We start from the raw sequence: 26,549 nt of genomic DNA, 5'->3' as shown, positions 1-26,549 counted from the left end.
GGGTGGGACAGAGTCTTCCATACCCTTCTAATTTTAATCAAGGTACACATCGGCAGGTCAGACATGCTAATAGATAAAGGTGAACAGGCCTGGTAGATACCAGGAGATGCAGATTTTAGTGTTTACATTTTCAAAATCGGTATGCTATTCTTCGTTTCACAGGGGAAAACTCATAGCTTGTGCTACTTTTTGCAACTGTTAGGTTCTGAACACTAGGCGATCAGTATCTAACAGGTGCATTAAATATTATGCTGATATTGTGGTACTTTTAATCAAGGCCTTAGAATGGGGACTTAGACAACATTTACCAGAGACTTAGATAAACTAGAGAAAGCAGCATTTGCTGTGGCCCTGGAAATCCTACAGCTGACATAGTCAATCATTGTATATGCATTAAGACATTCAACATAACATCATTCAGGAATGAGTAAAACCAGTTCAATCCCTCATTCATAACTAGGGTATGAGTTGTTAGAAACCTTGCGAAAGGACCTGACTTACAGTTTTGAATTTTGAAAATAGTTCAGTAAGCAACAGCAGAGTCACATTTGACAATATACTAAGGGGCGGATTTACTAATATTTTACACAACACAGCAAGAAAACTTGCTGCATTGCTTGAAAGGGAGAGCAAAAATGTGCCATATCCTGTAAGATCTGCTCTCTCCTAGAGCTGGTGCACTGTATGCTGCCTACGTCAACGCAGGTACCCTTGCACCATACTGCAAGGGGGCCTGCATTATAGGTAGGGTTATTTCTGCGTAGGAAAGGATACCTTTTTGCACAAAAACAATCCTAAGAGTTATATTCCTCTTTCTGTGTGCTGCAGAACACAGCACAGAGGAAGTAAGGAGGAGAAATAAAGATATGTCTCCTCGTTACGCCTCAGTCGAGTAATGCCTACCCAATGCAAAGTAACACAAGGCAGTGCTATGAGTTGCCTTGCAGGACATTGCATTTACTGAACCATGCAAAGCCAAGCAAATAAACTTAAGTGGCATAGTAAATGCCAAAATGGATTTTGAGCTGGGTTGTGCCAAAAAACTGACACAACCCTGACACATAATCTCAGTAATTCTGGGCCTTAATATTATCGATAAAAGCCAGTGAGGCTGATTTGTTTAAATACTTTATTTTCGGTCAACGACCAAAAAAGCAGCACGAAATAAGAAACATATTGTGTATTAAATGAATGAATACAAGCTAAAAGCTAAAACTCCCAATAGAAGGAGCCACAGTGTTAATTTGTTTTTTAAAATTGAATACAATCTATGCAAAAAAGTCAGTAAAATTAACATTTAGCTAAAAATAAATGATTTCTTGTCAGGTTGTGTTTGATAGTTAGCAGGACAGAAGTGTGCAATTGTAGCTATTGCAATTACAGTTGATTTAGATATTCAATGTTTAGAATTGAACGTTTGCATGTGTATCCTAGTACGAACAGACCAGACTGCTTCTAAGAATTTGGCTATTGAAAAAACCACACAAGACCCAGTGTTTGACCTACAAATATGTAAACTTTGCTTGTGAAGGTGTATTCCAAGGTGTCTGCATAAGGGGACAATCCAGCATCTTCGTTGTCTGGTATATGCTGGACAAAAAAAGAGCATATGTCTCCTGAGCTGCTCAACAGGACGAGCAGGCTGCATACCCCCTGGGACTTAGTATCCAACCTCAATTAATTATACAAGGATCTAGTAAATGGCGGGTCAAATTCGTTCAAGAAAGTTTCAAACCTTGGCTCACATTTGTAATACAATAAAAAGTCAGCTCGATTGCCACTTCTAGTGGTTTCCAGTACCTTCCTCCATTTATTAGTCCAGAAAGCATATTTGATCCCCTTTACAGAGGAAGCAGAGATGCCCTTTGGATGTTGCCAGAGATCAGAGGCCACCAATGCAGAAAGGGATTGCTTGATATAGCTTAGCTGCTGCGGGGTATGGACACATCTAGGGATTAATAGGATGTCCTTCAATGTGTTTCTGAAGCATTCCAGATCAGGAACTTACCATAGTCTCAGCCAGTGTGAGGTTGGTTTTAGTCTAGCAATGGCATTTATTGGGTGAACATTTAGGTCCACTCTATAAAAAGCCTTGGTGGAGTCTAAGTGCTATTCTCAAAAAGAAAACAAGTTACTTACCTGTAACTTCAGTTATCCAGTATTGGTATCTTTCATAGATTCACATTCCTGAATCATTCCCCGTCGCCGAGGCGGGAGTCTCACGGTAAATAAAATAGCAGCGCAAAAGGTAAATAACAGTTGTAGGCCCTAAGGAAAAAGGCCTGAGGCCCAAATCTTAGTAGCCTATCTACATCATTATGCTAAAAATACCAAAGTTTTTGTCCCAACCAATAAGCTATAAGCACCCTCTAGAACCCTCTCTGCAGAGCCAGTTCTCCTCAGATTTTCTTTAGCACAAGTGGGAAATGAGTATCCCAAATAGAGAAATGACTCTCGGGGGAGGAGGTTGGGTGCATGTGAATCTATGAGAGATACCAATACTGGATAACTGAAGTTACAGGTAAGTAACTTGTTTTCTTATCCAGTTTTGGGGTATCTTTCATAGATTCACATGCCTGAATCAGAATAGCAAGCAGTATGCCAGGTAAAAGTTGGTTGCGGATGGTGGGAGACTTGTACTGATAAACTCCGAGTTACATCTTTATTAATAACCAACAAGTGTAAGGTAACTGAACTTTCCATAAGTAAACATGATCAGAAATTTAAAAGAACATTCATAGAGTAGTAAAACATGGATATCTAACGTCACGTACATCCATTTGTCAAAATCGAAACATGTACATATATATATACTTTAAAATACATTATATCTGTATATACATTTATTGAAACCTCTTTATAAATACAAAATTAAAGAACACAGGTTACCTGAAGCTGTTCTTAAAGAAATAGGTGTCGTAAGACAGCCTGACCAACTGCTGCATCCTCTTGACTCGTTGATTGCGAACGTGTGGACATTCCTCCATGTCGCAGCAAGGCAGATATTTTCCAGGTCACTCCTGCAAACAACGCTGTAGACGCTGCCACAGCTCTTGTGGAGTGAGCCTTGACCTTTCTCAGTAGTGGACTGTTCGATTTGATATGGCAGAAATGGATTGCGGAAGCTATCCACCTCGAAATTGTGGCTTTTGTTACTGTTGCACCCAGCGTGGTTTGACCGTAAGCCACAAATAATTGATCAGATTTCCTGAAGGTATTTGTCCTTTGCAGGTAGAATTTTAAACATTGTTTGATGTCCAACGAATGTAGTGTTCCTTCCGCCGGTGTAGTAGGGTTTGGAAAGAAAGCTCTCAACTTCACTGGTTCATTTAAATAGAAAAGTGATGGTACCTTAGGTATGAATGTTAGATTAGTTCGAAGAGTGACATAATCCTTAGAGAAATGCAGGAAAGGTTCTTTAATAGTGAATGCCTGAATTTCACTTACTCTTCTGGCAGACGTTAAAGCTAAAAGTAGGGCGACCTTCCATGTGAGATACTTGAGGTCGGCTATATGGATGGGTTCGAATGGATGTTTCATCAGTTGTTAGAGAACCGTATTGCGTTCCTATTCCTGTGGAAGAGGCCTAACCGGAGGATAAGATCGGAAAAGACCTCTCATGAATTGTTTGATTAAAGAGGACGAACATAGTGAGGGAATGTTGGCAACTTTCCTGAACCTGGATAACGCTGTTAGATGGACTTTTATTGATGAAAAAGAGAGACCAGATCGAGCCAGATGCAGTAGATAAGGAAGAATTTGCTCTGCAGGAGCTTCTATCGGGTGTATACTGTTAGAGTCACACCAAAAACAAAACCTCTTCCATTTAAGACGATAAGGTTTCAATGTGCTTTGTGCTTGTGATTTTTGTAAGATGTCACGACAATCTTGAGGAATATGAAGGTCTTGAAATTCTAAGAAATCAGGAGCCATGCGTGTAATTTTAGAGATTGAGGGTCTGGGTGAAGTATTTGTCCCTCGTTCCGCGAAAACATTGTTGGACTTGGAAGAAGACGGATTGGGGGGTCCTGGGATAGCAACGTGAGTTCTTGGAACCAGTACTGGCGTGGCCACCGGGGAGCAATCAGGATGAGACGGCAGCCCTCCAATTTCCTCTTGCGCAACACACTTGGTATCAACTGATCATTGTTGTATTTCGTCGTAACAACTGACTGTATGATTTTTAAATAGCACTGTTCACAATTGTCACTGATCTCACTAGTGATCTAATTGGTAACCCTGCCCCGACCCCGGTCTGCCGCGGCGTATGCAGTTTGTTGCGGAGGGTCAATTTGGCAGTACACTCACTTCCGCTTTCCCAGACGGAAGCAAAGGTAGCGCACTAGTCGATCTGGCCTCTTTTCCCTATTTTCCATCGAGGGAGGCGCTGATGCGCGCAGCGGAACCCTGACTAAGTGGGTGAGTCGCTTTTGGGATAAAGCGAGCATTCAAAGAATTATCTAAAACTGTCGGAGGTTATTTTTAGATGTCACTTTGATTTCTGAAATCATTTTAAAAATATCACTGATCATTGTTGTATTTCGCCCTACCAACTGACTGTATGATTTTTAAAAAGCACTGTCCACAATTGTCACTGATCTCACTAGTGATTTAATTGGTAACCCTGCCCCGACCCCGGTCCGCCGCGGCGTATGCCGTTTGTTGCGGAGGGTCAATTTGGCAGTACACTCACTTCCGCTTTCCCAGATGGAAGCAAAGGTAGCGCACTAGTCGATCTGGCCTCCTCTCCCTATTTAACATCGAGGGAGGCGCGGACGCGTGCAGCGACGCACCGGTGGCGCACCGAAGGCGCGCCAAATGCAAGCCCGTCTGCGCCCGTCCGCGCCAGAACGCCGCCAGCTGCCTTGCCACTATCCTCTGTTCAATCCGGTCTTTCTACTGTACCTCCACCTCTGAGATTGGTTACAACAACTCCACCTCACATCAGGTATGCACGAAAAGAATTGTTAGACTTAAACCGCTCTCCTTCTAAAGTATCAGAAAAACTACTAACTGATCTTCGGAAGGCCCCCTGTGCCTGTATTAAGATAGATGATGCCCAGACTAAATTCACCAGCCCCCCACAGGGAAAATACACAGCTATATATTTTAATGCCAGATCCATCCCAAGACATGTTCTAGAGATATGGAGTCTCCTTAACTTTGAAGAACCTGATCAATGTTTTATATCTGAAACATGGCTACACGAGTACGCCATCCCTGATCTTCATACAGCCTTTCCCCAGCAGTATTCTATAATTAGACGTGATAGAACAGGGGGAAAAGGTGGTGGAGTACTCATAGCAGCTAAGGAGAATATGAATGTTCAAATCATAGAAAGCCTTGTGGTAAATGAATCCGAAATCATAATTTTCAAAGTGAACTGGCTAGGAAAAGAAGAAATATGGAAAGGGGCATTATTATACCGACCCCCTGGGAATAAAGGAGACTTTGCCAACATCTTATTAGAAACCATAGCCCCTCACGTACTGACAGCGGACTATTTTTTACTATTGGGTGATTTTAACTATCACGCCGACGACCCGTCTAACACTGATACAGAAAAATTAATCTCCTCTATGAACACCCTCAATTTGACACAAAAGATTACTGGCCCTACCCATCAAGCTGGTCATACGCTTGATCTCCTATTTACCAACTCTCCTAATGTCTCGTTAACCACCCCTACTCCACTACTATGGACTGACCACTTTCTTGTGAAATTTTTTATAAGCAGCCACGGACCAGAAATCGTAAGAAATAAAAATCAAAAATCATGTAGAAACATGAAAAAGATAACTTTAGCTGCCTTTTCCGAGAATTTTGCGACAGACCAAAAATTTTTTAAGGAAAATGTCAATCTTGGAGCTATGCATCTGGAGTCCACTGTCTGCAAGGCACTGGACAAGATAGCCCCTTTTCGAAAGGTGTACTGTAGGGAGAAGATTTCGCCCTGGTTTACTGACCAATTAAAACACCTCAAAACCTTAACAAGAAATGCGGAAAAAACCTGGCAAAAAAATAAAGACCCTAATGATCGTAAAATCTATCAAACCCTACACACTAAATATATGAGGGATATAAAAAGAGCAAAAAGAACACACATAGCTTTAACGAATAAACAAAGCCGAGAACTCGTCTAAGGAGCTCCACCACATCCTAAAGGAATTCACTTCCTTCAAAAGCTCGCAAGAAACACCAAAAACAAATGAATGGACGGAAGACCTTTCTACGTTTCTAGACGACAAAATCATAAATATATATTTAAATCCTTTGAAACAGAGAATACATCCCTCCAATACCTGGAACAGGAGCTACACGCGAAAAAAGCTGTACATACAAATGATCCATCCCCGAGCTGGTCCACTTTCGATCTGTTGGATAACGGAAAAACTATGCTATTAGGACGCAAAATCAAATCAGGCTCCCCCAGTGATCAGTTAACCTCAAAACTATTTGCCATTCTTGCCCCAGTGTTAGTAGACCCTTTTTCCTGCCTCTTAAACACATCCCTGACAGAAGCGGAATTTCCTAAAATTTGGAAGACGGCAAGTGTTAAACCCATATTTAAAAAAAACGGTGCTGATGCAAACACTTTCTTAAATTACCGCCCTATCTCCTTGCTGCCCTATTCAGGGAAAGTATTGGAGGCATTTGTAAATGAACAACTGGTAAACTATCTTGAGAAGAACAGCCTACTAGATTCCTCACAGTCGGGTTTCCGCGCTGCCCACAGCACGGAAACAGCCCTGATCGAGGTTGCCGACAACATCTGACTTGCTCTTGACAAACGTCAATCCTCCATTCTGGTGCTTTTGGATCTGTCGGCTGCCTTTGACATCATCTCCCACCAGATCTTGATCAGAAGACTGTGGGAGTGTGGTGTCAAAGGGCAGGTTTTAAAATGGTTCATCAGTTATTTGTCAAATCGAACAACTACATTGCAAATAGACGAGACCCTGGCCAGTACTCGGCCTGTCACAAGAGGTGTGCCTCAAGGCTCTATTCTCAGCCCCTCGCTTTTTAACGTTTATATGGCGCCTCTGGCCAAACTGATCAGGGCATACGGATTCGACGTGTTATCATATGCGGATGACACGCAAATACTGGTCACCCTCGGCCCTGATGTAAATGACACCAAAAGGCGTTTTAAAATGTGCTTGATAGAGGTAAAAAACTGGATGAGTCTAAATCATCTCCAGCTGAATGGCACCAAATCTGAAATTATGACATTTGGGCGAGCAAGCGAACACTGGGCCCATGATTGGTGGCCCCCGGAATTGGGGGAGTGTCCCGTCCCAAAAGAATCAGTCCGCAACCTAGGATTCCGCATGGATAACAAATTATCCATGAAGGACCATGTAAATCATACTGTAGGCACCTGCTTCGGAATCATGCAGAGTCTACGTAAGGTCTTTAAATGGATACCAACAGAAGCACGCAGAACCTTGCTTCAGGGCCTTATAGTAAATAGGCTAGACTATGGTAACTCTCTCTTCCTTGCCATAAATGAGTGCCATATTAGGAAACTCCAAGTTGTACAAAATACAGCTGCTCGTCTGATTCTAGGTTTACCCAGACGATCCCCCTCTCTGCCATGCCTAAAAAGCCTACATTGTCTCCCTGTTAAAAAAAGAGCCATTTTTAAAACCATGTGTTTGGTTCATAAACACATGTACGGCCCAGGACCAAAATACTGGAATCAAAAACTGACATGGTACCAGCCTGGTCGACAACTGATATCAAGCTCCAAGTCAGAGCTTACGCTGCTCAGAGTTCTAACTGCTAGAAACGGCGGTTGTGCCTTTTCCTTTATGGCACCATCCCTATGGAACAAACTCCCTCTAAACATACGTACAACTACTGAACTCATGAGTTTCCGCAAAAAATTGAAAACATGGGTCTTCAGCTAAAATTCCATTTTCTGGCTCATCCACTTCTCTTTAGGACTGTCCGCATGCGCCATGAGACTCCCTAGGGATGTGATATGTTGGCGCAATATAAATATCCAGAACGAACAACGGGATCGGGGGAAAAGCGTAAGCACAAATCCCTGACCATTGCATGGACAGGGGCTCACTGGTTAGAGGCGGCAGACCCGAGAGCAGAGGACGGCCCGGGACCAGGGTTCGATTCCCGGCGCGGCAGGTTTCTGGACCAGGGTCAGCGGACTCGATAATTCTCTCGCCTCGGTGCCCACTCTGATCAGCGATCACACTCGGCAACTCTGGGCATTAGCTTGCCTCATCTTCACTAACGGCCCCACCAGACCGCCGGGGATGCCTGGTCTCACCCTGGAGATACCCATTAAGGGACCATCTCTCAGGGAAGCCAGGAAGGGTTTCGCAGCGGTCGAAGCACCTTGGGACCCTACGGGTAAGTAGTGCGCTATATAAATGCAAATACATACATTTACACACACCCCTGTTGAGGGTATCTGCTGGCGTAATCCCGGCATTTCTTGTTTTGCTTTGTTGCAAACAAATCCATGTCGGTTTGCCCCAAGCCTGGAAAACTCTGTTCACGTGAACATGGTCTGATTCCCACTCATGGCAGTCTGATAGGGACCTGCTGAGTTTGTCAGCTATTGTATTGTGGAGGCCTCTGACATGTTCTGCCTTGAGAGTTATGTTGTGAAGTGTTAGCCATTCCCATAACTCTTGAGCTTTCTTTGACAACGTTGCCGACCTTGTCCCTCCTTTTTGGTTCACGTAGAACATGCTGGTGGTATTGTCGGTTCGAACTAATACCGAAGACCCTGCAATCCTGGGAAGGAACGCTTGCAAGGATAGGAAGATTGCCCTCAATTCCAGACTGTTGATGTGTCGTTGTCTGTACTTCTGAGACCATTTGCCTTGTACTTGTAAATCTTGGAGATGACCTCCCCATCCCTCCATGGATGCATCCGTTGTCAGAACAAAGTCTGGAGGATTCTGTATGAACGTGAGTCCTTGTGTCAGATTTGGTAACAGTGACCACCATTGAAGAGCATCTACCATGCGTGGAGTGACTTTGATGATGTTGTCGAAGGAACTTGTCTCTTGTTTCCATTGAAGATGTAATTCCTCCTGTAAAGGTCTCATTTTCAGGCACGCCAAGGTGATGAGATTTATGGCCGAAGACCACATTCCCAGGAGTGAAGCGAACAGGCGAACAGAAAGTTACTTTCTTTTTTAAACCTGCAGTGCCAATTTCTGTAGGCGAAGTTGTCTTTCTTGAGTTAAGAATGCCTTGCATTGTATTGTGTCTAGACGTGCTCCCAGGAAAAGCATGATCTGCTTTAGATGCTTCTGTTCACAGTTAGTCCCAGAGATGCGAAGAGATTGAGACATGTTGAAATGGCATTCTTTACATTTTGCTCTAAGGACCTTTGATTAACCAATCATCCAAGTACAGGAAGCCCTGGATTCCCCAAGAACGCAATGTTGCCACCACTGGGGCCAGGCACTTTGTGAAGATCCTTGGAGCTGACTTTAGTCCAAACGGGAGCACTTTGAACTGATAATGGGCGCCAGCCACAGTGAATCGGAGATACTTTCGATGTTTCGGATGAAACGGGATGTGGAAGTACGCATCTTCCATGTCTAAGGAAGCCATAAAATCTCCCTCATTCAGGCAGCTTAAAATCTCTGACAGGGTGACCATGTGAAAACCCTGTGTTTTGAGGAACCTGTTGAGGTTGCGAAGGTCCAGAATTGGTTGCCATTCCCCTGATTTCTTTTTGATGAGGAAAAAACGGGAGTAGAAACCTGTCCGTTTCTGAAGAACTGGGACCTTTTCTATAGCGTTCTTGAGGAACATTGAATAAGCTTTCTTGAACAATAAGTGAAGACGAGGGGGAGGGGGTCCCTTGGGCGGAGTCATTGGTGGCTTGTTGACAAATTCTAGGGTGTGCCCATGCTTTACAAGGTCTAGCACCCAGCAGTCATATTTTGCCACTGATCTAGGAAAAAAGAAGTTTTCCGCCCACAGGGAGGGAGGGAAATGTGACTGGCGCCCGGCTGAACTCACTTGTTTCTATGAGAGTCTCGCCCTTGATTGTTGGAGAGTTTTTGGCCTCCTTGGCGAGAGAAACCAGTCGTATTGGATTGGCAGTACGATGATTGATAAGATTGCCGATATTGAGGCTGATATTGTCTGCTCTGTTGATGGTAACCTCCTCTAGAGGAATAGCCACGCCCTCTAGCACCTCTGAATGTTCCCTGTTTGTAATGGAGGGAACCTGAAGATCTTGCAGTATCAGTGTCTGTCTTGATTGCTTGGAGGGCATCATCAATATGTTTGCCAAACAAAGATTCGCCGCCGTTGGCCATATCTAATATTTTTGTTTGGAATTCTGGTCGGAAGATGGTAGCCTTTAGCCAACCTTGGCGCCTGAGAACTGCAGCCCCAGCCATTTGCCTTAAATTTGTGTTGACAATATCAAGAGCGCAGTCAATAGTTTCTGCTGCTGCGCGCTCTCCCTCCAACAAGATCTTTCGAGCTTCTTGTTGTTTGTCCTCTGGAATAAGGTCAATCAGACCAGCCATGTCTGACCACATTTAGCGATCATAACGCCCTAGATCGTTAATGAATTCGCTGCCCTGATGGAGGCGGCAGCCATGGTTGAGAACTTTTTACCAATGAGGTCAAGACGACGTCCCTCTTTGTCTGGTGGTGTAGTGATGGGTGTGGCCGGATTTTTAGACCTTTGTTGGGCGGCCTGTGAAATGACTGAATCCGGCCTGGGATGACCAATGAGGCAGGATGGGCTGTTGATCGGAGCACGATATTTTATTATCAATCTGTGGAAGCACTGCAGGCACAGATGCAGGATTTTTCATAATCTTTTTTTTTTTTTTAAATTTTTGAAAACCTTTATTTGAGATCATAACACACAGCTATTTAGCCTAACATCCCGGAGGCAAGGCAGCAAAAATGGAGGAGGGCATTAGTGTTCAACATTAGGAACATAATCTTCAAAGGTTAATTATTATGATAAAGAAACAACAACTGGCGCCCGTGGGCGCGAAAGTGGCAGTAAGTGAAATGTGACGCTGGGTGTCGGGGATGGGTAGGGAATAAGGCAGAAATACTATCAAGAAAGGAAGAATGCAGGATGGGATGGAGGGAGGTGGGGGAGGGCATCAGGAGAAATAATCACTTCGAAGCTCAGTTGGCGTCACAGGTCAGGGAAATTCAGCATCCTGTTGGTCAATTGGTTCAGGTGGTTGGCACACACCCCCCCTGTATTCATTCCATGCTCCCCAGATCCTCGTCCAATTCCGCGGCCTCCCTCTGGCTACATAGACTGTCTTTTCCCTGAACATACACCAGTCCATGTTGGCCTTCCACTGCACCAGTAGAGGGGCCGCAGTCGCACCCCACCGCTGGGCTATGTCCCTCTTCGCCACCATGTTCCCAAGGGTGACCCACCTAGTCTGCGCAACATTATGGTCGGACGGTTCCCAGACATTCAGGAGGCATCGACGGGCCTCCGCATGAGAAGCCACGCCAGTGACCTCCGCCATCACGCGGTGGATCCTCCTCCAATAGGAGGCGATCACCGGGCAATCCCAGAGGATATGTAGGAAGGTGGCAGGAGCCCCACAACCCCTGCGGCAGAGACCGTCAGAGGAGAAACCCATGCGCATCAATCGGGGCCCAGTCACGTACACCCGGTGGAGGATCTTAAACTGCACGAGGCGAAGACGGGAAGAAATGGCAACCTCCTTAGGAGAGGAAACCGCACTTTGCCAGTCCTCGTCGTCCAGCTCAAGGCCATCCGCCACCCACTGATCTCTCAAGCCAAGGAGGAGGTCTGTGCGTACATTTATCAGTTTCTTGTACGAAAGGGAAATCGCACTGTCTGGCACATGCCCATCCAGGATCCTATCTTCCAGCGGGGAACTTTCAGGAATGACGCCATCCGGCGGGGAGGCCGAAAGCAGCGCATGTCTCAACTGTGCATAGCGGAAGAATTCCGTCGCGCCCAGCTGGTACTCAGCCTGTAACTGGGGGAAGGTCTTAATCAAACCCCTAGAGATCATGTCCTCAACCCTGCTAATGCCAATGAGGTCCCACTTGTCAAAACCTTTGGTGTGCCACAGCCTACCCAGGATGTCGGAGTCAAAGAGGGGAGTGAACCTCGTGAGCCTGCCCTGCCATCCCTGCGCCTTGGTAACCGCTTTCCAAATGCGGACCGCCGTGCGAGTGGGGCCCGTCAGTTTGCGGTCAAAGGACTTGGAGTATAGGGCACGGTAGTAATTCCCGCCGCCCATCAGCCATCTATCTATGGCGTATCCAGGGTTCTCCACTGGGCCGTAAAACCCATGGTTCAGGGCAGCGAGCTGCGACGACCAATAGTACCGGCGCACGTCGGGGAGGGCTATGCCCCCATCATACCAAGGGAGCGTGAGTTTGTGGAGGGCTACACGGGGGCGACCCTCCCAGAGGAGATTGCGAAGAAGGCCTTCGATGTCGCGGAAGTAGCGGGCCGGGACAGGGTCTTGCGTATTCTGTAATGCATAGAGGAATCTGGGAAGAGCCATCATCTTAAAAAGGGCAGCGCGGCCTAGGAGGGAGAGTGGCAGGTGGCGCCAGCTTTCGACGTCACGTCGCAGCCGCTGAAGAGGAGGGAGCAGATTGTTATCATACCGGAGCTTGGCATTACTGGATATGTATATACCCAGATATTTAAAGCCGCGCGAAGCAATCTGGATACCGCAGCCCCCCGGGAGGCGCGGGGTATCCCCTTTGAGGACATAGAGGGACGACTTGGCCCAGTTGATAACCAGGCCGGAGTATCGCCCAAAAAGTTTGATGACATCGCAGGCCACAATAAGGGATCTACCCGGTGAAGACATGTACAGCAGAATGTCATCAGCGTATAGAGAGACCCTGTCCTCAAGGCCGGGGGCCCATTCAATACCTCTCAAGTCGGGATGGGAATGCAGCTGCGCCGCAAGGGGTTCGAGAGCCAGGGCAAACAACAGGGGGGACAAGGGGCAGCCCTGTCTGGTGCCACGGCGCAAAGGGAAGGGCGCCGACAGGCGACCATTAACCATCACATTGGCCATCGGGTCCGCATAGAGGAGTTTCACCCAACTAATGAAGATCGGACCGAATCCGAGTTTAGCCAGAACCGCCCATAAGTAAGGCCATTCTAGCGAATCAAAGGCCATGGTGGCATCCAGGGACGCCAACACCGCTGGGCCTTTGAGAGTGTGGGCCCGGGCCATAACCCCATGGAGGCGGCGCAAGTTCAGGGCGGTGTTACGGTGGGGAATGAATCCAGATTGATCGGGGTGCACGAGGTCACTAATAACTCCAATCAACCGATTAGCCAGGAGTTTGGCAAGGACCTTGGGTTCCACATTAAGGAGGGAAATAGGACGGTAAGAACGACAAACGTCCCGTGGTTTACCTTCCTTGTGGATGACCACGATGGTAGCCAGTCGTTGGTCCAGGGGAAGGGAGCCTCTCTCAAAGGATTCAAGGAACATCTTGCGGAGATGCGGGGAAACCGCATCCGATCGGATTTTATACAGTTCCACTGGTATACCGTTGGGCCCAGAGGCCTTGCCTGAATTAAGGGAGCGGATCGCAAGGTCAATCTCGTCCGCGGTGATGTCCCTATCTAGGTCCTCCCTTTCTTCCTCGGAGAGAGTGGGCAGGTCGATGTCAGCGAGGAAGGTCGTAGTATCCGCCTCCGAGAACTCCGAGGCAGACTCATAGACTCCACGGAAGTAGTCCGCGAAAGAGTCAACAATGGCGCTGGGATCCGTAAGGATCGTACCGTCCTCTCCAAGGAGCTCCGGCACCACCCGGCTGGCCATCTCTCTCCTGTCAAGCCAAGCCAACAGTTTCCCGGCCTTATCGCCCACATCGTAGATGCGGCCTTGCTGTTCTTTGGCGAGAACAAGAGCGGCATTAGTGGCCAAGGCATGGTACTCCGCTTGTTTCAGCGAGAGATTGTGAAGGGCCAGGGGGTCCGGGTCGGAGCGCAGCTGGGCCTCGAGGTGTAGCACCTCCTGCTCAATGGCCAGCATAGCCGAGTCCCTATCACGGCGGGTGGCCGCGATGAGTGCCTGGGCCTCACCACGGAGCACCGTCTTAAAAGCTTCCCACAATGTAACGGCCGACTCCACCGAGCCCACATTTTCGGTGAAATATAGGTCAATAGATTTGGCCAAAAGGGTGCGGGTCTTAAAATCACGAAAATACCAAGGATTGACCGCTGCCGGGCGTTCCGACAGAGTCACGCCAAAGTCGAAGGAGACCCATAACGGGGAATGATCGGAAATGCCTCGGGCAAGGAAGCGGGCCTCCGACACCGCTAGTGCGTCCGAAGCCAGCGTAAGGACATAGTCAATCCGCGAGAGACTCCCGTGCGCACCCGACAGGAAAGAGAATTGACGAAGCGTGGGGTGCAAAAGCCGCCACGTATCCACCAGCCCAGTAGATTCGAGGAGGGACGGCAACCACATCTGTGGTCCACGTAGGTCGCGAGGCGGTTGGCGATCGAGGAGACCCGAGCAAACCGAATTAAAGTCACCCCCCACAATCAAACGACCAGCCGGCATAGACAAAATGGCACCACCAAGGTCCTGAAAGGTACTAGACTGAAGCCCTGGGGGGACGTACACAGACAACAACGTGAGGGAACGCCCTTCCCATCTCCCGGATACGGCGGCGTACCTCCCCCTGTCATCTAACAAGGTAATCCCTATCTCTAAGGGAAGGGATGCGCGCATAAGAATCCCCGCCCCCCTGGAGCCGGAAGAGAACCCCGAATGAGCCACCATTTTATAACCTTTGCGATTCAGGGCTTTACAGGCATTGCCCACCAAGTGCGTCTCTTGAAGAAGTACAACATCCGGCATATGCCGTTTAATCAGTTGAATAACCACCCCTCTCTTGATACGATCACCCAACCCGTTAACATTCCAACTAAGAATTTTCAACACCCTACCCCTCATCCCTCCGCCGCCCGCCCCGCCCATCACCCAAAGACACTTGCATCAGAAAAAGTCCAGGATCACCATTGTCCGTGTGCCACAAGAAAGAGAAAGAGAGAAACACAAAACAAACCAAAACTGTACCCAACCAACCCCCCACCCTGCACCCCTGCGTTAGCCTAAAAAGCCCTCCCAACCTGCAGTGTGCCTGTCGCCCCATTAACTACTCTACCGAAGACCCAGAGGAGGAAGGAATCCCCGTGGAATCGTCCCGCCACCCACCATAGAAGTAAAGGAGAGAATAATCACACCAAAACAGCAGTCCGGCGGTCATTCGAGGCAGGGGTAGCCTCGGCTCCCAGTTCATTCTTGCCGCTCCGCTCCGCCTGAAGCTCCTCCAACATCTTCCTCTCGCTCTTCCCGTTCTGGTGTTACAGTGTCCAGCCACTCGCTCACATTGTCCGGGTAATCAAAGAAGTAGGCACGGCCCTTGAATTCCACACGGAGCTTCGCAGGGAATTGCATCGAGTATTTGAGACCCATGTCCCTGAGGCGTCTCTTAACTCCCGCGTAGCTCAGCCTTTGGCGTTGCACCAGCCTGGTGAAATCCGGGTAAAAATGCACCTCCGCGTTCTGATATTGTAGTGGCCCGTGCGATCTGGACGCTTGGAGGATCGCATCTCGGTCTCTGAAATTGAGAAGGCGCGCCACTATGGGTCGTGGCGTCGCCCCTGTTTTAGGTGGACCACCGGGCACACGGTGGGCACGTTCCACCGAAAAGAAGTTGCTCAGCCCAGAGGGCGCCAGATGCGTCTTCACCAGTTCTTCCACAAAGAGATCCGCTGCGCCATCCTCAGACCCTTCCGGAACCCCCACTATGCGGACGTTTTGCCGCCTGGCTCGCCCCTCAAAGTCCTCCAGCCGTTTCGAGAACTGATCGGCAATCGATCGCAGGTTCCGGACCTCCGTTTGTAGTTCAGAGACATCCGAGGTCAGACTAGTGGTCTTAATGTCCAGCGCTCTCACTCGGTCGTTCGTCTTGCCCAAGTCGGTCCTGATTAGAGCAATATCAATGGCCATGGAATCCACCTTGTGAGACAGAGTCTCGTGCTGGTGTTGTGCGTCGGCACGGAGGCTGGTGATGGCACCTATAATGTCCACCAGGGTAGGATCAGAGCCGTCCGGCGGGGCAGTCACTGGGGTTCCCTTGGAGACAGCACCCGACGTAGGTGGCGATTTGAGATTGACATACCGCTCCATACGGTTGTTCTGCGTCTGCGGTTTGCCCCGACTACCTTTATTCGATGCCCTCTCCGGATCGCCTCTGCCCGCCATATTGGGTCCACGAGAACAAAGGACCGGTGGTCGCAGGTCAGGGTCCACAGCCAGGAGTCAATCAGATCAGAAAAGACAATCAGGTCGACCAGGGAAAGGCTAGAGCACCGCGTCTTCACCAAGGAGATGGCAGGCAAGGCCCTTGCAGTACGATCGAGCGAAGTGGCGAAGTGACGAAGTCCGGATGGACAATGGCACCGTTACGGAGCGGAGTTCAGCTCGACGTAACTTCGCTCAGGAGACACCGATTTGGGACCCGATTGCAGCCCCCGCCTCAGCAGGCCGCCAGCTTTACAGTGCCACCAACGTGGACCAGGATTCTAGGCAGGATAATTGCGGTGGATCGGACGGTCCACGGAGCTCTGAGCTTACGCGGCCATCTTGGTCGCCCGCTAAGCTCCTCCCCCGATTTTTCATAATCTTGATGCCCTCAGTCCATATATAATCTATTATTGGAATTGCTCTGGTAACTTTCCTACCCTCCTCTTTGAAATCATGTAGGAAACAATCAGTTTGTTCCACAGTCACTGGAAGCTGAAACCTAGTAGCAGCTCGCTGCATAAGGTTATGAAATCCACCTATATCTTCTGGAGGTGACTCCGATGGTTGTTGAGTTGGTGGAGAGGCATGGGAATAATATATGAATCCCACAGATCCAAGTAAGTATTCTCTGGCAGCTCACCTTCTTCAACTTCTTCATCCGAAGAAGTGTCTGGAGTTCGAGTAGGCTGAGCAGGCTGGTGCTGTTGAGAAGGTTCTGTAACCGGAGACATTAGTGCCGGAACCTCCGGCTGAGGTATAGGATCTGGAACTATCACAGGCTGGGGTGGTGGAATGACTTGTTGTGGTGGAAAGCGCTGCCTATAATCAGCTAACATGGCCTGCAAGTCCTGAATAAGGGTAGGAGGCAGATGGCTGGACTCTGAAATCCGAGAATGCCTCTGGTATCCTGTGTGGTGAGGAACAACAATGTCCTCCTGGTAGTAGTGTTCCGTGTAGTCTTCATCTTCCTCGTCTTCTTGACATTTAATGTTCCGTTCAGAAGGATGACGAGCTTCTCCAAAAGCTCCTTCATCGTCATCGTCATCATAGTCATCATCCTCCTTTTGGGCATATGTGTCGAGGAGGTGAGATGGAGTAAGTGGTGAGATGTACGAACACTCTTGCCTCTGGAAAGTTTAAGCTGGAAACCTTTCGAGGAAATTAGTGTTGAAAAAGTTTACACCACCACTAAAGACTTAGTAGAAACAGGTTCCACCCCTGTAGATGGTATGGTCGTTGACGGGGGCAAAGAAGATAGAGTCACCATAGATGGACTCTTCATTTTAGTCGTCGTCAACGGGATCATCGCCGATGATGTAGACGTTGACGGAAGCATCGTCGATGGAGTTGACGTTGACGGGACCATCGTTGACAGAGTTGACTTCTTCGTCGACGGGGCACTCATAGACGGCACAGTAGAAGTCTTCGTCGACGACAGGAGCTTCGTCAACGGTATCTTCGTCGACGAGTGTTTTGATGGCTTCGTCGATGAGGCTTTCGTCGACGGATTATCGACGACGGTTTTCTTAGACACTATGGAAATCCTCGTCGACAGGATAGGAGAAGTAATAGAAGTGGTAGAAATTGTCGCCGTCGACGAAGGAGCTGAAGATGTGACAGAGATAGTCGACACAGGTAAATCTGAGGAGACAGAACAGCTTTTACTCACGGTTTTGATTAATTGCCTTTTAGAGTCCTTGAGTGCTGAAGCTTCTGGAGACTGAATAGGCCCAGAGGAAGCAGAAGGCGACCTTTGAGGAGGACCAGAAGTGGAGTGGGAGGATTTGAGATGTTTTCTCCCCTCACTTAACGAACTGTCCTGAGATCTTGCTCTCTTGCTGGAGTTCGAAGATCTATCATCTTCAGTTGAAGAAGATTTGAGCCACAACAGGACTCTAGCCTCCATATCCCCTAGAGTTTTTGAAGGGAAGGTTCGGCAGATCTTACAATTTTTAGCCTCATGCTTGGGGTAGAGGCAATAGATACAGTCCTTATGTTGATAATCAACATGGACTCTATTTTTGTTGCATGTTCTGCAAGGTTTGAACAAGGCCTTCTTGTCAGACATCTTGAAAGAAAACTGGCTCTGCAGATAGTGTTCTAAAGGTTGCTGCTAGCTGATTGGTTGGGACAAAGACTTTGGTCTTTTTACCATAATGATGTAGATAGGCTACTAAGATTTGGGCCTCAGGCCTTTTTCCTTAGGACCTACTACTGTTATTTACCTTTGGCACTGCTCTTTTATTTACCGTGAGACTCCTGCCTCAACGACGGGGAATGATTCAGGCATGTGAATCTATGAAAGATACCCCAATACTGGCTAACTTGTTTTCAGTAATACCCAGCGAATTAACATTACTATGGCCCCATAGTTCAGAGCCATAGATAGTGGCAGTCACGGCTTGGGCTCTCCAGATTTCCAGTAGTGGGGACATTAGGTGGAAGGATGTATTCTTAGCTAAATTCACTGTGGCAGCAGACCTATGGTTAAGAAGTAACCCACTCTTAACAACCTGGTTGTTCCATGAGCTGGTGTTGGACAAGCGTATGACCAGGTAGTTGAAGTCTGAGACTCTCTCCAGATTAACTACCATCATCTAATTGTTCCTCTGAATTGTTTGTGGGGGTGAATAGCCATACATTTAGTTTATCAGCATTTATGGGTAGCCCGTTAGTGGTCTAAAACAAGTTGAATCTTTCTAGCAGTAGTTCCAAAACTTTAGGGGTTTTTGACACCAAGAGGTTGTCATCAGCAAATATAAATGCCAGGATCTTATCACCACCTAGGACCAGGGAGTCTTTTACGCACTCCATTCGAAATTTGAATAACCTATTGATAAAAATTAGAAAGAGTTTTGGAGCAAGGACGCATCCTTGCCTTACACCCTTGTCTACTGGGATACGGTTAGTTGGTTTACCCTCTGGGTCCCATCTGACTTGGGCATAATTTCCAGTGTGTAATCTCACAATAATATCCAGTAGCGTGGGGGATGCCTCTATCCTCCACGGTGGCTCAAAGTTTATCTCTAGGGGCCATATAGAAGGCAGCTTTGAGGTCCACAAATGCTAACCAAGGCTCCCTCTATTGACATCTACAGTTTTCCCCCTCAGCATCAAGAACCTAAAAACCTAATCTATGGTGCTTATTTTTGGGAATAAACCTGCTTGAAAGGGGGATTATTGTCCTCCAACTATGTGTTCAGGTGGCTCAGAACTTGTTTGCAAAAGATCTTCTGGGCTATATCTATCAGGTTTAATGGCCGGTAGTTTGCCAAGACCAATCGCACGCCTTTCTGTTATATGGGGACTATTATTGCTCCCTTCCAGGAATCTGGGATTGGTGTACCTGCAGCAATAGAATTACATATGTGGTTTTAAGTACAGTGCCCAGAATTCAGGTACAGATTTAAACAGATCCCTGGGAATTTTGTTTGGTCCATGAGCCTTTCCAGCTTTCACTTCGCGGAGAACCAGTTGTGTTTCTCTCAGGGTAAATACCAAAATATAATTTGCGGGCTCTTGCGAGGGACAAGATGAATCTCAGCCCATTCTGGGTTGGTTCTCTGGGCAGACAAGTTCTGCCAGTATAACTTGGTTTACCTTTACTATAGGGGGATTGCAAGTGGGCCGCCCAGTCCGTGGGTAGGATATTAGTTTCAGGTCTCATTATACTCGATTTACTTACATAGCTAAATATATGACAGAAGGTGGCTTGATTTTTAGTTCGAATGGCTTCTGGGGCATCCTCCCAAACTAAGGAATCCCAGGTTCTCTTGCTATTTTTTAGGGTTACTTTATACCTGGTCCTTGCTTCCTGAATTAATGATTGTTGGCCATTTTTTATGGATTTATCGAGGGAGGTTTTTGCATCCCTACACTCTTTATTATACCAGGAGAGATAGTTGGTATGCGTATGGTTGGTTTCTTCCTATTGTTTTGGTGAAACAAGTGTTGAATGGTGAAACAGTTGCCTTGGAGCTTTACTACATCTGCGGGGCTGATGTCATGATCACTCAGTAATATCAGAAACGGCTCTAAGTGAGTGTATATTTTACTTAAGGCACTAGGGTTTGAAATGATACCATCCCATCTGACGTTTCTTCGATTGCTAGTGACAGGTTGATTCAGTTGTGCGTATGTGCTTACAATCATAATAATCCACTCATTAAGATGAGGCCTACACTGGGAAACCATTATATCTCCAAAGGCAGAGAGAGGGTGTGTAAAACTGTAATTGGTATGCAGTTGGTAAAGCTCTTTCCAAGTCAGGAGATAGTTTCTTGAAGTTGTTGAAGACCATTGCTTGTTGATTTGAATGAAAATCCAGTTGTATGATTTTCTTGAGGTTAGAATATGGTGTGTACACTGTGCAACCTCTGCATATCATAGCTGGTGAGACACCTTACTGAGCTAGCCACCCACTTAGAAAGTAGCATGCTCAGGTTGGAATCCTAGCATTGACACTGAACAAAAAGACTTGGGTAACATTGCTGGTATGATGTGTGCTAGATAAACAGTCATCAGTGAACTAGTAGAGTCTATGTAGCACAAGTTCAGTTTGCAGAAAGATACAGAACTTTTCCATTGCGAATCAGAATACTTAGACAAAATATGGAGTATTAAATCATTTGAGGAATTAATGTCATGGTTTGCAACCCCACGCCCTATCATTTGGTGCTTTCTGTAGGAAAGTGACCACTCTTTGTGCATACGACCAGCATCAAAGTTCAACCAGACTGGTATCTTGTTGTGAATATGCACATCTGCCAGCCAGAAGAGGTCCAAAACGAATCATCAGACCATGGGGAAGCGGGGTCAAACCGGAACCCTCCTCACACACATGGTTAGCACCCTTCACTCAGGGAGGTTCGGTAGAACATTACAGAGGACCGCCTCACTCAATGGAATTCTCCTTCTTGGAAGTGAATGTGAGTATAAACTGCAACAATGGGCCACAGATTGCAAACTGCACTGACTCAAACCTCACAGGTGAACTCTACTAAATGGGATTCAAAAACCACCTGAAACCTGAACTTTTCAAAATCTCTCCAATTAAACATGTGAAGATGTGGAACCCCACGAGAGAGTGCTGCATTGCCAGATGACAAGTCTTCCATTTGAATCTGTTAAGTCTAATTGAAAAGAAACTACAGAATCCTTTTTGGGGGTATGCCGATAATGCACTTGTACAATTCTAGGGAAACATTTATTAATGCACAACTTCAGCAGTGTGACAGATAAAACAAGGGGACAATCGCATCCATTCTGAATCGATGAAAACAGATAGTGGCTTTCTCAAGCGGACATAGGGATGTATGTAATGCTTGTGCCTACATTATTGAGCCAAAGCGATGCAGTGATGTGTGTCATTATTTTCCACTGAAAAGAACTACATTAATGAAAAGATTGGTTTCTTATCTATGAATACTCGTGGGAACTTACTGAGATTGCTCCTCTGTTTGGTTGGAACAATGAGTCAGTTGCCTTAGAGGCTAAAGGTCAGGTGTCCTGGCAAACTGCTCGCCCCCTCCCTGATTTTGTTACAGGGGGCCGATATTGCCGACCCCCGGTAACAAAAACTGCCCCAAGGGGCCAAAACCGGCCCCCACCCTGGCGGCCCACCGGGGAAATGCCCGGTGCCCGCTTCGGCCAGTCCGGCCATGGACAAACCGGTGGAATTTTAGTCCTCCGAGTGCTTTGCTATCTGACATATTGTGCTGCAATTAATATTCTACTTCATGGCAGCTTAACATGTCATTAAGACAGGATTCACCAAATACTGATTTGTTTTCTGAATACCACTGAATGTACTCCAACTGCAGGGCTAGCGTCCCGAAAGGGTCAGAAGTCCTCCATGCCTGCATTCACATTTGCAAAGTGCATGCATTCTTTGATTCCATCCTCTGTCCCTTAAAGGAATCAAAAAATCTAATATATATTCTGTGAATGGAATTGGGCGGAGCATAAGATCTCTTTCTAACCATGCGAGAACAACCACATTCACCAAGTGAAAGCTGGCCTTCGGGGGCAGTGTTCACTTTGCTGATGGATACCACAAACTTTTGGGAATCTGTATCCAATAAACAGTGTGCGACAGTGTGAGTCAGAAGCCATACCGAACTCGCAATACACCATTATACCAGTGGGACCTGACTTTTTCATAGTGGCAAAACCTTTTATTTTGCGACCACAAAAAGCTTTGTACATCCAGTACCTTTTAAAACAAGAATTTGCAATGCAATAGGTCTTGCATTAGTTACATTTAGGCCTATTGGCTTTGCAAATGAGAATACTTTTTACATTTTTTTTCATCCCAAAATATCTTAGCAGTTGCATAGCTACAAAAGTTAATAAATATGAAAAAAGTTGTGCGTCTGCTGTGTTTTTTTTCTATTTATTTATTTTTGTAGCAATCGCGGCATCCCGCGCTTTAGTTTAAGATGTTTAAAAGTAAAGCGTGGAGTGCCACGGTTGCTACAAAAGTAGACAAATGTGAAGGAAATATGGTGTCTGCTTGCCTTTCTTTTTCTATGTATTGACTTTGGAGCAATGGCAGCACGCCACGCCACACTTCAGCTTTAGATGTTTAAATCTAAAGCACGGCATGCAGTCATTGCTACAAAAGTCAAGGAATAGAAAAAAAAGTTGTGCCTCCACTGTATTTTTTTCAATTTACCTACTTTTGTAGCAATTGCAGCACGCCGCAAATTCAGCCTAATAAGTTTAAAAGTAAAGCGCAGCATGCCACAATGGCTATAAAAGTAAATAAATGGAAAAGAAAAGCAGCATCTGCACGCCTTTGTTTTACTTTTGATTGACTTTTGTAGCAATGATCGTACGGCGCGCTTTAGATGTTTAACCCCTTCGCTGCTGATGACGAGCTCAGCTCGTCATCAGCCACGGTGGTTGTGTGCTGATGACGAGCTGAGCTCGTCATGTAACATTGCTGTTTGAATTTTGCCGCACAGCGGAAAAATAACCACCGCAGCGATGCGGTTAAAGCTAAAGCTCAGCGTGCCACTATTGCTACAAAAGTTATTAAATAGACATAAAAAGTCATGGAGCTGCCATAGTATTTGTCTATTTATTTACTTTTGTAGCAATCGCGGCACGCTACGCTTTACCTTAGGATGTTTAATACTAAAGCACGACGAGCTGCAATTGCTGCAGAAGTAAACAAGCACTGCAAAAAAAAACAGGAAGGATGGCAGCAATAACGGGAGGGAGAGGGGTGCACCTGTGAGCGAGGACGCAACAGATGGCCAGAAATGGCCATACAAGAGAAACAATCAGGGATGCCCCGTGGGAGGGAACGAAGCACCCAAAGGCGGGACAGATGGACACTATTGACCAACCACAGTAAAGGAATTTCCAAAAGGCAGGCCAACCAACTAACCAGAGGTGCTGGGCAGAGCTCAAGTCTGAATACAGCATGTCTCTGAAAATCAACTTCTACTACTTTACACTACACTACATTACATATACAGTCATGTTTGTAAAAACGCATATTCGACAAGATCATTGGACTATTATTCACTCTTAACATTTAGCCAAGAACACACTGCAGAAAGAATGCCAGGTTACCTGGGAGTCTGAATTACCTTTGTTTTCCCAAGAACCCAGTTGTCCAATTTCGCAGCCTTCAGAATAGCGATGCAGTTTTCTTTGGTAACTGGGGGGCTCCCGTGAGCCTTGAAAGCAAGGTAGTAATATCTGAGAAACAGAGAAACTGCATTTTTAACTATGATACACATTTTCATTGCAATACACCTTTCTTTACATACATAAACGTGAGCAAGGCCATCTTGTGCGACAAAACCCTATCTACTGCCATTAAGAGGATCACTACCTTGAATTATCATACCATGAGCTTTTAGTTTCTTTAATGGTATTGAACTTCCAATAGTTTTTAGTCGGGCTGGCTGGTGATGGCAGCAATAGGGGAGTTAATCAAGTGGCCATCCAGTGGCTAATCACTGTCCTTTCCTCACCGGGGTAAATCGACGAGCATAGTCGATTATCTCCTTTATGTTACCTATTTGGGAACAATTGTGGTGAAATCAAAGACTGTGCATTTACAGTTTAAAAAGTGTGCGTCCATGGGACGTTCTTGTGTGTCTGTTGCACATCCAGAAACCTATTTACATCTCACAGTACACACTCCCTGAGGTCTCCATGTCATGTGTGGAGCCTCCTGCCAATCCTTTTGATAAGCTAACTTCGACACTGAATTCAAGCTAGCCTTGCTGATGAGGGATGTCACCCTGAAACCGGTCCCAGGATGCCAGCTTCCGGTTCAGGAAAGCCCTGGCTTGGCAGTTTGGGCTGGACTGTTCCCATGAGGCACAGGGTCAAGAATGATTTGCTGGGTCTAAACTGAGGTAGCGAAGTGAGCTAAAGAACAATGATGGATTCAACCCAGATCTGTGACTGGGGGTGAGTGTCTGAAAAGTGTCAGTGCTCTGCCCATCATCTCCTTGTGTTTGCTTTAATCCTTTTCAATAGCCAACAGAGCTTTGAATTATGCGACTTGTAGGTGTATTCTGAGACCCTTATTAAGGGTGAAGTGGATTTTGGTGCAAAAGTTATCACACCTGATAAATAATAAAACAGTGGAATTATTTGGTAATCAGGTGTGATGAATAGGACCAGTTTTCCCTTTAAATGGGGAATAACATGTAGATATTGGGGCTTATCTTACCAAAATAGCATGTCCTGTCATTTACTTGGCCTTTTGACTCAGTAAATATCGGGAGCGTAGGAAGTGGGGAAGAATACGTTTTTAGCACATCTGGTATTTACCAGATATGATAAAACCCTGCAAGCACATACTTTTGATAGGTGAAGGAAAGCAGTTACCACACATATCAGAAATGATCAGACCCCTTTTATGTAATAAGAGCCTTATAATGTGAAAATCAAAGAGTAATATATTACTAAGAATCAGAGATCAAATGCTCTTGTACCAATCCAAAGCCTCCAGATAAATAATCCTCTGAAACTTTTTAAACCTGTTCTAAAACATTTGAGTGTTAGGAAAAGTGGAAATAAATATACCAGAGCAGCATCGTATCTCGCAGGGTACGCTTATCAGAAACTGCAAAGATGAGAGCTCTTGCGAACTTTAAAGATGTGCATTTATGGAACCTCCAGATCTCAAATATTTTGTAATTATATTCGGATGAAGACTGCATTTGGGTGACGACGTTTGAAGCCTGCAGAGTGCATATGTATGTGCATTGCCAAATGAGCAGCCAGAAGAAGGATGCCCCGTGGACAGCCTAATGCAAAACAATAATTGATTCAAGTACACCTTCATGTATCCCACACCCCCATGTGGCAGAGGTACTGTCCTTAGACACCAGTACCTACCTGCATACTAGTACCGACCTCTCTTGTACACAGGAAAGGAATATGGTACTGGGGTGAACCTGACCATTCTGAAGTCTGAACTCAAAAGAATTGATGTGGAGAAGTAACTTTAAGAAGAAAAATTTCGTTCAGATCCATTAAATGTACCCCCATCCTGTCAGAAAGGCATCTGTAACTACTCGAATTTGATAGTTCAGAAGGACCAGTCTTGCCCTTACGATAGATGTTATCCTCTGTCAATCATACGAGATATGCTGATACAAGTTCTCATTCATTAGCAGGACATCTGTAAGCTGTAAGCGATGTTGAAACGTAATGGTCATTTCGGAAGAGATACCAACATAATACAAAATGAGGCTGCTCAATCTCAAACGGAGGGCTTGAGAAGCATCTGGGACAAATATATATATACTATTTTTATGTGCTGGACCCGGTGTTCCTGAAGCACTAACATTAAAGAAGTGTCCATATAGATTAGACAGGACTGCTCTGAGAACTCATCACTCACCACTGACAGATATGGTGTTCTCAAGCTCATGATATTGAAACCTCGCAAGGCAGACTCAGCTGTCCATCATTCGAGATAATTAAATTAAGTAGTGTCAGTAGTATAATAATGACATATGTTATTTACAACACTCGGAAACAGCAGAAGTGCGGATTTAAGCACTATATAAAACAAATTGGAACTTTATTGTCTCCAGTTGACTTAATCCCTAGGGTAGCTGTGAGTTTTAATTTTGGTAGATTCAGGAAAAAAAACCTATACACCACAGTGGCAGCATAATCGTATGCAGTGAAGAATACACCCTTCCAAGAGAGTTGTCCTCTAGGAGCCAGGCAGCTAGTCAGGGCAATGCC

At 46.2% G+C, this 26,549-nt stretch overlaps 1 protein-coding gene across 1 annotated transcript in view; it reads right to left on the bottom strand.

Moving 5' to 3' along the window:
* Window positions 1–26,549, bottom strand: part of MYO3B (myosin IIIB) — a 1,488,954-nt gene that overhangs the window by 596,630 nt on the left and 865,775 nt on the right. Inside the window, exon 19 of the mRNA XM_086956107.1 lies at window positions 23,918–24,029. Within this exon, the coding sequence (XP_086812233.1) occupies window positions 23,918–24,029 (112 nt within the window). The remainder of the gene's footprint in view (window positions 1–23,917; window positions 24,030–26,549) is intronic.

This window comes from Lissotriton vulgaris, chromosome 2_1, assembly GCF_964263255.1.
Source record: "Lissotriton vulgaris chromosome 2_1, aLisVul1.2, whole genome shotgun sequence".
In the NCBI taxonomy this organism is placed as follows: Eukaryota; Metazoa; Chordata; class Amphibia; order Caudata; family Salamandridae; genus Lissotriton; species Lissotriton vulgaris.
Note: the sequence above shows the minus strand (reverse complement) of the source record. Positions and strands in the feature narration are given on the sequence as shown.